This window comes from Lissotriton vulgaris, chromosome 1_1 (assembly GCF_964263255.1).
Source record: "Lissotriton vulgaris chromosome 1_1, aLisVul1.2, whole genome shotgun sequence".
Taxonomy (NCBI): domain Eukaryota; kingdom Metazoa; phylum Chordata; class Amphibia; order Caudata; family Salamandridae; genus Lissotriton; species Lissotriton vulgaris.
In genome coordinates this window covers 371172878-371189046 of record NC_141685.1, presented here as the reverse complement: position 1 = coordinate 371189046, position 16169 = coordinate 371172878, and the positions used below count along the sequence as shown (strand labels likewise).

Below are 16169 nucleotides of genomic sequence, written 5' to 3'. Positions count from 1 at the left end.
GGAAGGGATGCATGTGGACTGCAGCCCTGAAGCTAGATGGCTGCGGATAGAAAGACTGCCAAAGCAGGCTGATGAGAGCAGATTGCTGAAACTGCAGCACATGGTGAGCAGAGCCTGTGGGGTTTGGTTGGGCCTCAGGGGAGCCACACAATGAAAAAGAGAAGGGACGCGGGCAGCCAAGTGCCCCACCCTCTGCCAGCCAGTGAGGACTTGGGAGGATTGACGCATGCAAAGAAAATGCTTGAGGTGAGTGCAGAGTGTCTGCAGCACAGGGTAGCAGAGCCTCCAGGTATTGGTTAGGGTTTGTGGCGGGTCTCAGGAGAACCAGACAAGGAAAGGGAATGAGCAGACTTTCTCGGACACTAGAGAGGAAACATGGATGCAAGTAGGTGAACAGACACATTGGGAATTCCCAGCTGGTCTTACTCCTGAGGACTGAGCTGCAGAGGCTGGAGGGTGTTGCCACAGGACACCCTGACTAAGTTCAGGTGACCAATTAGAAAATTGGACACAGAGCATCCTGCCCTCTTGAGGGGTGGGGGGTTTGGGGCATTGTTTCTCTTTGCACTGGAGTACAAAGGACCTTGGCTATAATCTTACTATATAAAATGACAGGCTCTAGCAATAATAAGGGACTGCCTGTAAACTGTTTTAAAGAGTTGCCTCTAATGTGCCGGTACCCCACTACAACTACCAAAACGGTGACATAAATGTGGGAAAAGTCAGCCAACAGAGAAATTTGCTGAGATGCGGTCTGATGGGGATCTGGAAACAGAGTGTGTGTTGAGGTCTGTAGGGATGGACTCGAAGGGCTCACAGAGAAATTTGAAGCCACCCTGGAGGCTACCTTAGATACTAATTCCACACTAGAAAATAAAATAGATGCTGTGGCAATTGACGTAAATTTGTTAAGCACCAACCATAGACACTTCACAGGAATAGTGACAAAATGATTCAACACTGTCATCCCTGTGCCTCATTGTCTAGGAACTTCGGACTAAACTGAAGGAGCTGGCGGGGGTCAAGTAGTTCTTATGTAATAGGGAGGATGATGCTGAAGGCTGTTCACATAGGAGTAAGATTTGCCCAGAAGGTGTCCCTGAGTAGGCAGAGACGTAAAGTGCTGATTTGGCTCACACAAATATTTATGATGGCACTGCTCCGCAGTTCTTTTTTGGTGGAGAGAGCACACATGGTTTCGCCACAAACGCCAGTTCTGGAGCACCCCTATACTAATGTTGGGCAGGTTACTGAACTTCTGAAACTGGGACCGTATCGGGGTCTCCGTCTCCTTCGAATACGAGAAACCTTCATGGAGTGAAAAGACGAGGCGACCAAAGGTAATTTTCAGCTTCTGATAGAAATCTCTAAGAGTTCGTCAGATCTCTGTATGAGGCCTAAGATCTACATCGTACACAGCTAAAACATTACTGTCCCGTCAGGCTTTTGATATCCAGAGAGAAAGCTTTGCTCACTGTTCCACATGTCAGAAGATCAAGTGTGGGTGAAAGGTCTTTTTCTTATTTGACCCCCTCCTACTGGACTGAATTGCCACACCACATCCGAGCTTGTTCAGACCATATCAAATTCAGAAAACTGCTCAAGACAGTGTTGTTTTAACTTAGCATCTCTCCTTGCCTGTGATCTGTCCTTGCACGAGATACCCCTTGCGGGGAAGTTTATGCACGATATCAAACTAAATCAATATAACATAACATCTTAGCAGGAGCTCTCCTTACAGTCTTGGGCAGCTTCAAAAGTTCATATTTTTCAGTCTCCTTGCAATCCTCAGGTTCCTCCTGGGGATCTTCTGATTATGAGGAGGAAGAATCTGTTTTTCAGAGTGACCCTTGTGCTCCAAGGGGGAAGTATATTTTGAAAGAGGATCTGGAGCCAGCAATCTCTTACCTTTCATCAAATCTACAGCTCTCTCTGGTAGATGAACAGTTCATTACCAGTGGGGAGTAGTTTCACCAGTTTCAAAGTCCTTCCTTTCCTAAGGTTCCAGTTACTCTTGCTATTCAGGGCTTACTAAAAACATAACCAAGTATCAGTGGCTAGGGTTAGGGAAAGACTGTATCCCTTAGCAGAGGGCGAGATTGAGCTTCCACAGTACCTAGTTATTGACCCTCTTTTGGCAAATCTGGTGGTGAAACCTTCTTTACTAATAGAAGATCTTGTGGTGGCTGACCCAGTTGATAAGAAGGTGGAAGGCATCATGAAGAGTGCTCATACCAGGGATTTCCTGTTTTGCGGTCCCTGTTGTCCAATGTGTGTATTTGGGACTTATCTTAAGGAGCCTGTCTTCTTCCTTGTTGATGACCTCTCTCTTCTCCCTCTGTATCGGTTTGCAGAGCGGGGGTAAGGAAAGCTTAAATAAAAGAGGGCGGTTTAGGTGCCTCTGACCTTTTTCCAGCATGTTTAGAGCAGATGTGGCTTAAAAAGAATGAAAGCACCGGGCCCGATTCACAGAACTAACTTAAGACAAAATCCTAAACTTACTACCATTTTGGTATTCACAGAAGGCACTTACTCATTTCGGTATTCACAGAAGTTAGGAGTCCTAACTTTAGGACTCCTAAATGCCTTCTGTGAATACCGAAAGTCTTAAAGTTAGGATTTTTCTCAGTTTAGGAGTAGTAAAGTTAGGACTACTAGCGTGTCAGAGATATGAAGTATGTCATTTCTTCTTGTATTTTTCCTAGCTTTTTCTAATATCTTTGTGCATGTATCCAATATTACTTGTCACACTTATTGGCTGAGGAAGTGAAGAATGTTTTTTGGTGTTCTGTGCTTTCAGTGGGATGTATTCTTCCTTTAGAGTCTTTCAAACTCTGATGAAGGGATTCCGCTTCTGTATTACTCATTTAAGTAAGAAATGGTACTAGAAAGGGATGAGGAGGTAATATTTGGATTACTACCAGTAATCTTCATTGCTCCAATTCCTCCTTCCTCACCCCTGTCCTTAGAACCCTCCCTCTCTGCCCTATTTTCTACATCAGATTTTTAATTGAAGGGCTTTTGTAACATCAGAAAGAGGCAATGGCAGGGGGGATTTGTCTCAGGTACTTCTTATATTTCTAGTACAAATAGAAGACAGCTTGGGATAACATTAGATGGGTAAGTGGTAGTTGTTTGCTCAATTAAAGTAAGTACGGGGACAAGGAAGGAGGAATCAAGATTACCAATAATTAACCCAAGCATGTGCTGATTTTGATGTTAAACAAATTGAAGTGGAACTACGATTAGATGAGGCGTGCTTCTATTTTCATGGGTTCAATAAGCTCATCTTTGTTTTAGAATGTCGCATGACAATCCTACACTAACCTCCAAGTAAGATGTATATTTAGCATATTCTGCCTTAAATTTGCCAAGAAAAAATACATTTTTGATATTAAGGCATGCTCCGAAGATCAGCTCGGTACCCTGTTTGCATGCAATTTATTTTACACTTTGTGGACAAGGTTTTTCGAAGGCTATTTTCCATTCAAAATTGGTTTGAACTTTATTAATATTCATTTGACAAATAATTTTATTGCTAAATATAGTGAGAGTTTCTAAAACAATGAATGCGAAAAATTGTTGAAAAATGTAAAGAGAAGACAATAATATTTAAAGTTCAGATTTGAAACAGACGCGAGACAGAAGAGAGGTGATGATGGAAATTGAAGAAAGGCACAGAGGAACGCCTTGCTAGTGGGATGATAATCTGTCTGGTATTTCTCCCCTCCTCTGTGAACTACCGATACTATGGGCAATGGTAATTCCGAGCAGGGGTGATTAACTCCTGTTATGTATTAACAGGAAAAACATGAGGACATTTCTGAATGCTTTTCCCCATATTCAGCTGCATTCTCACTGAAACATTTCACTTGCTTTGAGGTGTGGTGTCAGGGTGAAAACTATGGATGCGAAGTGTTCCTGCGGGTCTTGTACTTCTCATGGCACATGTGCCTCCCAATCCTACCCCCATTGGGATTTTGGGCTGACTTGTGCTGGATGCCAGAGTGTAGAAAACATAGCTAGAGACCTTTACGGAATTAAATCAATAGGGGGCATGAATACTTGTGACAATAACAGTACCAGGATTCTGCAAAAAAATAAAAACTACAAAGTACGTTTAGCGATCTTGAAAGTTGTCATTATATGTCTGGCTCAGCAATCACAACGCTTAATTTAATGTAAACTTTAATTATTAACGAAGTCACTGCTATAGGCCAATATAATAAGTCTGAAATATTTCAACAGGTGAAATCTGGTACCATCTTTGACAATTTCCTTATTACAAATGACGAACAACTTGCTGAAGAAATTGGAAATGAAACATGGGGCGTGACAACAGTAAGTATGTTGTTAATATTAACCATAGACCCAGTCTCTAGTCAGTGTTTACTTATTTGAAAAACAGACTATCCTAAATTTCTGTACGCTTTGTACAGTAGACCATTTTTTGTTGTTAACAAGTCTTTAGATTCCAGTAGGTGTCTCAATTCATTCGCCAAATATGGAATTCCTTCAAAGTAACCTAAAGTTCGGAAAGCTGCTAACCTCAAAAGTTTATTATTATGTTTAAGTTACTTGTCAAATAATAGTGCATTTTACATACTTAAGGCACCCAGAACGCGTGCAGTTTCTTTGTGTCATAGGGTTTGTGTTTTTAAGCAAAAAAATATTTTCAGCCAGTGAGTCCTACTCCTAAAGTGTCTTCCTTCCAAACTGTACTTTCTTTTTGATGTAGATTACAACTGGTTATTTATCTCCTGAGTCATTTTCAATTATTTTCGTTTGTGTTTGTTTTGTTTTGTTGTTAACCGTATCAGACAAAAGGGGAAAAACTAATAAATACAAGATATTTCACTTTAGATACTGCAGGACAGGAACAAAAACATTTGGGTTGGGTGTCTTTGGGGTTCACCACTGGCCATGCAACCAACCTTCATGCCACGCAAAACCGAAGGTCCTGCATAGCAGGGGGGTTAGATGTTTGCGGGTGGGCACACATAGCCAAAGTACAATTATGTATAGTAATAATATCTTACTTTATGTTAAAAAACAAAGGTTTAAGTGGAGTTACATGTAGGTAAGGTTCTATGATTTTAACTTACATTACAAAACCTTAGAAATTCACTGAAAAAAAAGGTTACATTTGAATGATATTTAGATGTAATAATAATATAACAAGCATTGGCATAGCCAATAGGTCTTGCCTTTGGGACCTTATAAGTGTTTAACCATGTTACAGTTAATGTTGGTGCACCAAGGATATTGTGCTGCATAACTAAATACTTATAAGGTCCCAAAAGCAAGACCTATTGGCTATAGAAGTGCTTGCGCTAATGCCATAGTGCCCTCGATGGGAGAGCTGACAGATGGGATTATTCACACTCATTTCCCCTGAACTAAGCCAATCAGAGCACCTTTTGAATGGTTAAGAAAGGAAGACTGGGGCCAGCCCAAGATGTCACAGCGGCTAATGGCCAGATTGCAGAAGAGATTAATGTGCACCCCCAAAGGATCCAGGAAGGGCCACTGATATTCTACCCCTGCGCTGGAGGAACAAAAAGCCACTCCAAGCAATCACCCTCACAAATTGGCACAATAATCCAGAAAGGACTTGACAGGTATGCTCTCTTTGGCTTAAGCACGCTAATGCCGAGCATCAAATAAAATACAGAGCACTTAGCTGCAATGAAGAGGATAATGAGAAGATGTACGTAAATATTGTAGGACGGATTGTGGTCCTTTATTGTACTTTTAGCAAATGGAAGTATGTGTATTATAGAGTTGTTGTGTTTGGCTGCCATTAAATTGTAAAGAGTAACAGCATAACCAATGCCTGCAGTGCTGCCATAGAATTATAAGGCTGCTTAAATACGAAGTACACTGGTCAATACCTAACCTGTAAGCGTCCTCAAATCTTTTAATGTCACTCGCACTTCAAAATATTTGCTTTTATTGTTAAACAAAAAAACAGGTACTGAATCACACAATGCACCAGAAAAATGCATTGAAGGATAAAAGGTTTGCAAGTAGTCAACAGAACTTAGAAAAATGGTGACTCACCACATTTTTTTAAATAAGCATAATTTGGAACCATCAGGAGTTTGGATGGCTGGTGATTGGAAAGCCCTTTGTAGCAGTACCGTAATGAAAACGGGATAGGATTGCTGCTGGTATTGCCACTTTCTTACAGTGAGCAGGCAGAAGAGGCAATATCTTTTTCAAGTGCTTTAGGATTCAAAAACAAGATGCAGATACCTTACTAATCTGAAGGGCTGGAGTTAATAACCCCTAGATTTTTCACTGCATATAAATATTTAGGAATAGGATGCAAGTTTCGAGCCATTCAGATGACTACCAACACTAATGACATCAGTCTTAGCTATATTGAACTCTAGCTCATTTGACATCACCAATCAGCCACTTTTGTTAAACACCTCTACAATTGCTAGCAGTGAGGTTAAGATCCCAACTTCTAGTCTTACCAACAGCAGGATGTAGTCAGCATTGTAATAAAAAGTTGAAACCAAATGTACGTATCCAAGCAGCAAGACAGGCCTCACAAATATTGAATAGCGTGGCACTAATGGGTGACACCTGTATATTCCCATAAGATAATTTTTGACCGAAGACTGAAAACCTCCAGAAAAAATTATACCAAACTCTCTATGACCATTGCAGTATTTGCTGTAGAGATCCTTACCCACATGCACTTATGATCAAGGCTCACTGAGAGGCAGATGATGTGTCTGAGGACAGATACAGCAAGCCTTAGTAGACCTGATGGGATTGAGTGGTATAAGTCTGGCAATCTGGGTGGGTACAATGTAGGATCAGCAGGCTTGACGGTCTACAGAAGGGACCAGTCCTCTGTACATTGCTTTGGTAATAATGACCTATGCAGGTGTCAGGTGTAATACGCTCAGTCTTTCTTGGATGGCAGGTTTTAGGCCTAAATTTCACTTACTGGACAGCTCAAAAAAGGGAAAAGCAATACAGAAATGTTGGAAAAAGAATGACTAATTATGTTTTTGTCAGTGAGCTGCCAAAGATTGTAGGGTCCTTAAGCATGACATCGAGGTGTTTTTTACAAAGCAGGGTAGTGAATGCACCAATCGCATGCCAAGATTAATTTTAAGAGGCAGAATCAGAGGAAGGATTGTTTTTTGTTGATGGTTGCTGCTTCTGAGGGCAATGAGACAAAGTCATTGATATGTGTATATACATTTATTTTGTTTACAGACTGCAGCTGCCTGTTTGTTCTGCTCCTAAAATCACTATACTTGCTAACAATTCTGAATTTTATAGTAACTCTCCATTAGTATTGTGGCTCACTGACGGTATTAAATTGAAAATTGTTTTCTTTTACAATGTTCATTTACATGTGTAATTGTTGATTACAATGACTGGCTGATTCGAAATGCTAATACCTGAAAATGAGAATTTCTATTGAAAAAAAACATCTTGGGTGTTATGTGCACCTACTAGCTTCTCATTAGAGTTCATAATATGGCTTTCCAAATTCCAAGTTTTTCTCTGACAGTTTCTGTTGCTAAACTCGTCATTCACCAACTACTCAAATGAAAGTTACATTTAAATTTTTTTATTTATTTATTAACCAAATACACGACACTTGACAGATGACATTTATTATCAAATGGACGAGAGGATTAGGAGGTAGAAGGGGGCGAACTAAACAACAGGTGTTTCTATTATCCAGCTCAGCTGGACTCATTTTATTAACTTTATTAGCATAAAAATCTGTGCTGGCCAGTTAGTTACATTTTTGCTCACAAATTTCCACAGCGAAACATGGACATCATGTGCATGTTTAATGCGTATTGTCAGCACAGCAGTGTAAACCGTGTACTACATGTGTGCATCCTGCCAATCTGACCTAGCAATGCTGATAAACTAGCAGTTGGTTCATGTGTCTGCTGAAGAGCAGTGGGTCTAATTTGCATGTCAGCGGCTTTAATCGCAGTAAGATCTTACAGGGTGAACATTTATATTCAATGCTGAAAGGAACCTCACTCAGTAATGCATTAGCGAAAAAGACTTCCCTATAACGCAGATGGCACAAATATACACTGCTCCGCAGTTAAGGGGATAAGATCAGAGTAACATACCTGCCAACTCACACAGTCCAACTGCGTGTCACACGATTTCGGCTCCCTTCACTTGGTGAGGAGCCGAAATCACACGTTGGCAGGAAAACGAGCTGAAAACCTCTAAACAGGGGATTTTCAGCTAATTTTCGGAGGCTTTGAAGTGCAGACGTCCTTTACGAGGTGTGAAAACGGTATACAGACAAAATATCGAATCAAAAATATAGAATAGCACTAATATCGAAGTGAAAATATAGAATGGACAAAATATCGAATGGACAAAATATAGTCACCAAAAATAACGAATTTAAGTAAGTAATTTAATATCGATTTTCATAAATATAGAAAGTCAAAATATCGAAGTATATAATATAGGTATTGAATATATATCGAATTTTAAATATTATCGATTTTTTTAAAAGTGTTTTGTATGTTAGTAGATGTGTGAAAAGTGTATATTTATTTATTTTATAATTTATTTTAAGTAATGAATTTTATGTTATTTAATTTTTGCCTAATTTAATTCTGTAGCGGGTTGTGGGTTTATAGGGTAATAGGGTGGGAAGTAAATTAATTATAAATAATTAAATATTTAAATTTATTTATTGCTATTTATTTTGAATTAATTGTTAATTAATTTGTAATTGGTAAATAATTAAATTGTAATTGGCAATTAATTTTACTTATTGATTAATTTATAATTATGTTAATTGTATTAATTTATTTTCCGTAGCGGGTTGTGGGTTTATAAGGGAATAGGGTGGGAAGTAATTTATTTATAATTAATTAAATATTTTAATTTATTTATTGGGATTTATCTTGAATTAATTGTTAAATAATTGTAATTGGTAATTAATTACATTTTAATTGGTAATTCATTTTTATTAATTGATAATTACGTTAATTTTATAAACTTATTTCCCGTAGCGGGTTGTGAGTTTATAGGGGAATAGGGTGGAAAGTAATTTAATTTTAATTAATTAAATATTTTAATTTATTTATTGGTATTTATTTTTAATTAATTGTTAATTAATTTTTAATTGCTAATTAATTAATTGGTAATTAATTTGTTTTATTAGGTAATGCATTTTAATAATTCCTTTTTATTTGTATTTTTAATTGATTAATTATTATATTATATTAAATTGGTAATTACTTGTAATTAATTTTTTATTGGTATTAATATTTAATTTATTTTTATTAATATATGAAGTATTTACTTTCCCCACTGTTGCACTCACTGGAGTGGGAATAGTAATTTTTACCCCTATGCTATCCAACGCTTTCCCTACTGTTGCACTCTCTGGAGTAGGAATAGTAATTTGTACCACTACGCTATCCACGCTTTCCCTACTGTTGCACTCTCTGGAGTGGGAATAGTAATTTTTACCCCTACGCTATCCAACGCTTTCCCTACTGTTGCACTCACTGGAGTGGGAATAGTAATTTTTACCCCCCTCCTCACACTGTGGCATCATTTTATAAGTTGGAGTAACCAAATCATAATATTGAGTGCCAATAAACTAAGCACTATGTTTACTGCAATTATTAATTTAGACCTATAATACATTGTATAAATTGGAAATTCAGAACGTGTTACTGTTCTTTCCTGCCCTCACCACATGATGCACCACATCTTCCAACAATTCCAGCAGACTCTTCATGTTTCTCTATGTGCATTTTGCCAACTACCGTAGAAAATAGTAATGATAGAAGAGAGGTTTTCATTCACGAATCGAAATAGACTCAACATCTCTCAAGGTCAGTGAGGCGCTCTGTTACGTGTAAAACTACACAGATAAGAATACCATTTGTGTATTGCTTGATGTGTGGCGCTCCTTCGTGGTTTCTTGCGCAAACACGCGGTTCAAACAAATCATGAAGAAATTAATTTGCTTTTCAAAGGCTGGGAGCTTGTTCAGGTTATAATGTACAATGGAGACTAATGGCATAGTCCAAAGTAAGCAGTGAAAAAGAGCTGTTGAGAAAACGAATATGCCCACGAGTCACAATTCCATCTGCCCCCCTTCTCCGCTCCACTCACCTGTTAGGTTCATGTACAACGGCTGCCGCTCCTTCCACTGCCGTCCGCGAGCACCGGTGCAGTTGCTCCGGTCACATGGGCTCCCTCTCGCCCTGTGAGGCGCCGGCCACCCCTAGAAGGAGCAGTACTGCCCGAGCCACCATCTGCCCCCAGGATGGAGAAGCAGGAAGCTATCTTTGGACCCAAAGGGGGAACAATAACAACAGCTCACCGGAAGCACATCTGGAAGGGGAATGTAAAAAGGGAACTCTACCGGAAGTGACTTCTATCAAAAGACGTAAAGAGGGACATACCGGAAGAGTCAGGGGGAAAAAGTAGCATGGAAAACAAAGAAGCTTAGCAGAAACTAGTTAGAAGTTTTCCACGTGGGGGGCCGACAGGGCAACAGAATGGTGATAACAGTACCAAACGGCTTGTGAGTTTACAAAACAGAGCGGCAGAAGGTGCCACTGCATTGCTGGATCAGAATTCTGCTTACACATTTACGAAGTCCTACTGCTGTCGGTACGGGTGATTGAACTTTGATCGCTTGTCTGTGGCAGTGAGTGGTGTCTCCCTAGAGGGCACTGCGCAAATTAAAGTAATAAGCGCGCGCGCACCGCATTGCTGGATCAGAATTCTTCTTATATAATTACGAAGTCCTACTGCTGTCAGTACGTGGGATTGAACTTTGATCACGTGTCTGTGGCAGTGAGTGGTGAGTCCCTAGAGGGCAACGCGCACATTAAAGTAATAAGCGCTTGCATACCGCATTGCTGGATCGGAATTCTTCTTATATAATTACGAAGTCCTACTCTACTCCTGTTGGTACAAGTGATTGAACTTTGATTGCGTGTCTGTGGCAAAGTGAGTGGTGTGTCCCTAGAGGGCGCTGCGCACATTAAAGTAATAAGCGCGACTCTCGCTGTAAGTTGGCGGCAACAGTGAAAGCGTTTCCCTTGCAGGAGCGAGTAGCGTCAGGAGCGATAATTGCTAACACCTGGTGCTAAAGCTCGCTCCCGCAAGGGAATTGCCAAACATGCATGCGTTGCCATTGAAAGCAATGCAACTCGTGCACGTTTTGTAAAGGGAAAGGTGAAGAGAGGTCTAAAGGTCTTTTTCCTATCGGCGCATGCGCGCTACGTAGGCGAGACCTAAAAACGAATGTTTAAAAACCAGAAAAACACTCAAATTCTCCAGTTACATATATCTGTCCTAACTATAACTTGCACTGCCTGTGACCTCACATATTACATCACTCATGAAATGTGAAATCACATGACGGATGACATCACGGGTGGCATCTCAAATCTATGTGGGTTGCTGCTGGTAGAGGCTAGAGGCATGCATAGAAATGGAAGTGTTTACGAATTACATGTTATGTGTGGTATTTTTAAATATATAGCTGTGACCCTTTGGTTAAGTTTCTCAGTCACATTCAAATTCACTAGTGCTGTTGATCTATTTTGCCTGGCAGTTTTGCATCACTTTCAAAGGGCTTTCCCAAGTTTCTCCCTCTACTCTGAGTATCGTGTCCATTATTCTTGTAAGGATAGTAATCTACAGTGAAAGGCTTTTTTTTTAAAGAGAATATCATGTTTCATTCTTAAATAATGATTTGTTAAACTTTTTTTGTTGAAAAATAGTTTTAGTGACTGTGCACTATGTTTAACATAATTCTAAATGGGTTTAGAGTACATATAAGATAGGAAGGACACTGTTGTCCTTAAGCAGTGAAGGTTGTTGTGTTCTTCTTAGTTTGAACCCTTTTTTGGTCACCCGTCATCAAATTTATTATTATTATTATTTATTTTTTATAAAATTCATTTGCCCAAATTACATTTCATATATAATTTATGAATATAACAGGAACTACACTGTGGAGAAAATGATAGCAGCAGATAATTCAGATAGGGAAGTCTTTAATGTTGTAAAAAGTATATGTTTTCCTTAGTTAAAACAAATAACACTTACAGGCGTAGATAAACAAAACTCATAGGTACATATTTATGGGAATCCTTTTAGGCCTTCATCATGAAAAAAGTGATAAAATCAGTCAAACCTTTAACCCCTTTACTGCTAAGGCAATATTTTTGGGCTCATTTAGTTTCCATTGAAATCAATGAAAAGTGCATGACGAGTTACCCTTGTCATTAGCATCCAAGAGGTTAAATTGGCGGATACTGATGAAAATGAAGGCTACGTCCAGTAGTTTAATCTGGACTCTATATTAACAGATTGTGAACTATTACAGTATGACCCAGTCTAAACATTGGCGTTGACAGTTAAATCTGACTGCAGCTGGATCCCTCCAACTTCTTTTTTACAGTAGGGGACTGACTCACTAGCATCTCTGTTAACTAATTTGTGTAATAAGTCAATTAGTGTTTTCCATTTGCCACAATCAGGGAATGAAGCTCAAAAACTTCCCATTTAAAAAAAATCAACTAATGACCCCGAGCAACTTTCAAATTATAGGTTAATTAATTGACTAACTTTCCTGGTGAAAATATTGGAGAAAAAAATCAGTTAACAATTGAGAAGACATATTTAAACTAATAAGTTACTGGATAACTTCAACGTTGGATTGAGGTCTTTGTACTGCGCAGAGACAGCACTAATAACAGAAGTAGATTAAATATAACTTCTCTTTGATAAAAGTCTTAATGCACCACTGGTATTACTAGATTTCAGTGCTGTATTTGACATGGTCTCCCACCCAATTCTGCTTTGGGGACGAAGGGGTCCATTATGATTTTGGGCGAATCGCCGCCGCACGACCGGCTGTGGCGATCTGCCCGACATCATTCCCTATTCGCCCTCCATTTACCCCCTACAATATTACAATGCCGGGGGTTACAGCAGCGGACGGACAGACCGTCCGCCACATATCTGCTGGCAGGCAATCGTTCCGATTGCCTGCCAAGCGGAGCTCGGGCCTTATAGGCAGTGTCTGGTGGAGAAGACCTTTCCATGGCGGCGATGCCGCCATTGAAAAGTATGCAGGAATTGTTTTGGGGGCCCGTTACGGACCCCCGGGGTGGTGAGGGTTGCACTTGAGGGTACCTATGGTACCCCCCTACATTGGCATGCACAAGGTGGCAGGCACCGCGCGGTGCCTGTCACTTTGTGCATGCCAATGCACAACATGCACATTTACCCTTGTGGCAGGAGCTGCTTACAGCAAAACCCACCACAATGTTAAATGTGTGGGAATGCGACCGCCAGGGTGGTGGCTGAATCCTAATGTGCACAGCGGGACCGCCGCACCTCTGGCAGTCGCTTCCGTTCACCATTACGGAAGTCTGGGGCAGCTGGAAGATTATTCCAAAGCATTGCTACATTGACCGAAAGTGACTGACCCCCAAGCCTGGAGCATCGAAAGTGGGGAGTAACCATCAGGCGGAGTGATTTTACCAAGTACTTCTAGTCAAAACAATGACAAAAACTTTAAAGAGTACAAAACTAGTATTTTGAAGGAATCTGAAGACATGGCTGTTTCAGCAAATATAAATTGGTTTTAGTTACCTAGTGCCAGTACACCCTGCAGGGTAACAGTTGCAGGTTATAAGTATATTTCACCATCGCTATCATCAACATTATTTGACAAATATTAGAAGTAGGTCAACTTAAAAAACGAATATTTGTTGCCCTCCTTCCTTCTATAGATTTAGCTACCCTTTCCCCTGAACCTCAATGGTCAACTTATTTTATCTGGTTTTGTCCTCTTGGCCTGGACTCATCAACCTAATAAATAATAAAATCATTCCAGGCTATCAGGAGAGCCACAATGAAATGACATGTAAACATTTACATATAATTCATTTCACTGTTGGTTGGTCTTTTAGAAATGCAGGCTAGAGTTTACTCTTCCGAGGGTCTGTGGGCGGAGATCTATCATCTTATAGCAGGAAACTTTAAAAGTTAAGATGTGGTGGTATTTGAGGTATGGGGGAATCATATTTTGGCGGGTGTGGTTATTTGTGTCCCAACTCATTTGCATTCACAACATTTTTAATGGTTTTAGGGTCTTCTGAATGGTCAGATGATCTAAAAGCATGAAGCAAACAGCTCATGAAAAGAACAAGTGTTACTTGCAGATAACTTTCTATTATTGATATAAATCATGTCAAATTTTGTCAACTTTAAATAAAGTAATTTCTTTCCAGTGAAAAGAAGTTAATGTAGGGTAATCATGTTGTAGAGAACTTTATTTCAAATTTTGGTTTGTGTTTTTTACCCTAGCAGTCAGTATATAACCTCTTACCTTTACATGCAGATGTGACAGCAGAACTGATTTCATGCAATCAATAAAACTGATTTGAACGAATGCATATCTTAGTTGTAAAGACTATTCAATTTCCTTTGTGTATGTTTGGTATGTCACCTAACCATCAATATCTAATTTGATTATTAGGAGGCAGAAAAAAAGATGAAAGAATTACAGGAAGAGGAGGAAAAGAAAAAACAGGACGATAAGGATGAAAAGTCCAAGGCTGAAGACAAACCAGCTGATGAGCAGGAGGATGAGGTAGAAGCTGATGAAGAAGAAGATGAAGAAAAAGAACCAGATGAGGAGGAAGATGTAGAAGAAGAGGAAGAGGAGGAAGTAGAAGAAGCAGAAGAGGCAGAAGAGACAGAATCCTCGCCTAAGGATGAATTGTAATTGGAGTTTAAAAAGAAGTAGGACTGCCCACTCCTGGGCATCTAGCTGTGAGTATATTCACAAGGCTGTCTTAAGATTCAACAATGAATCCAGGCATAAGTCCAGGATCCTGCGACATTCAGCAAATGGATCACGGGGTTAGGATGAAATTGGGAATGCAATGTCATGTTATTAACGGCTTAACTTAACTTAAGACAGATTTGTGAATGCAAAACTTTTGCTTTTTTTATTCCCTGTAATATTTACCTTAATTTAATTTAATTTATTTATTTATAATTTAAAATCAATCTCTGGATATGTTGTCTGTCTTTTCATATGAATTAGATACTATTACTGTAAAAGTAAGTGTGAAAATACAAAGGAATTATTGAGAAAAACCTCGCTGCCTGTGTACTTAGTAAATACATTTATTTGCTGCCATAATTTCTACATTTATATCCATCCTTCGTAAACAAATGTTTTTCAATCATTATGGTGTCTGTTGTTTCAAGAGTTGATATGTGACCTGATTAGATGTATGTTTCCCACAGAACATATGGTAGGTAGTATAAGTAGCCGCTAGTTCATACACTGTATTTCATTGTTTTGATATCATGCCCATTGAATAGACATATCTTGAGATAGGAAGCTCACCCTCTTTAAAAGAGTTTGTTTGAACTGTGAAAAAAGGACTACTCTATAACCACAAAAAAGATATTATGAATAGTTGATTTTGTCTTTTTATATATATTTTTTGTACAATACGTGTAGGGCATGGTAGGGTGTCATGCAGAATGTCTGGAAAGGGATGACTGTGTACAGTCTTAAATAAAAAATAAAATAAACCATGCTTTGGTAGTTTTAATTTTCACGTGTACATTTCTGTTATTTTAATCTTTTCTATTTATTCTTGTAATTCCTACACAACCGCCCCTTCTTCGAGAACAAGCAGCATGCTTAACCCTTTCCATGCTCATGACGAGCTCAGCTCGTCATGATGCACGGTTGAGCTGTGCTGATGACGAGCAATGGGGAATCTCAAGTTACAGCACATGAGGGGAAAATGCACAGCAGCCAAGGTGTTAAGAAAGTTGAAGTTCAATTTGTTTCATTCAATCAGTTCTAGAAAAGTAATATAAATCTGGAGAAACTGACAAATGCACCTGAAAAAGGGATTTAAACGTATTTAAATTGTTTATATTGTTATTATGGACTCATGGCTTTTCTGCCCTGCAGAGGGCTGTATGTGCTTTATAAGAGCGGCTTTAATTTGTACCATTTATGGATGAAACAGGTCTTCACTGTGTACAGAAATGTCCATCGTTGCCAGGAAAACAATTGACAGACTGGAGGTTAATTAAGGTAATTCTTTTAGAAATGACTCAGAATGTAT

The 16169-nt window shown here is 39.2% G+C and overlaps 1 protein-coding gene across 1 annotated transcript in view; it reads left to right on the top strand.

Annotated features, from left to right (window-relative positions):
- The window catches only part of LOC147747197 (calreticulin-like), a 166136-nt gene extending 150515 nt beyond the window's left edge, over positions 1 to 15621 (top strand). Inside the window, exons 8-9 of the mRNA XM_086952424.1 lie at positions 4249 to 4341; positions 14549 to 15621. Of these exons, the coding sequence (XP_086808550.1) occupies positions 4249 to 4341; positions 14549 to 14797 (342 nt within the window). The 3' untranslated portion in view covers positions 14798 to 15621. The remainder of the gene's footprint in view (positions 1 to 4248; positions 4342 to 14548) is intronic.
- Positions 15622 to 16169: the final 548 nt, after the last annotated feature.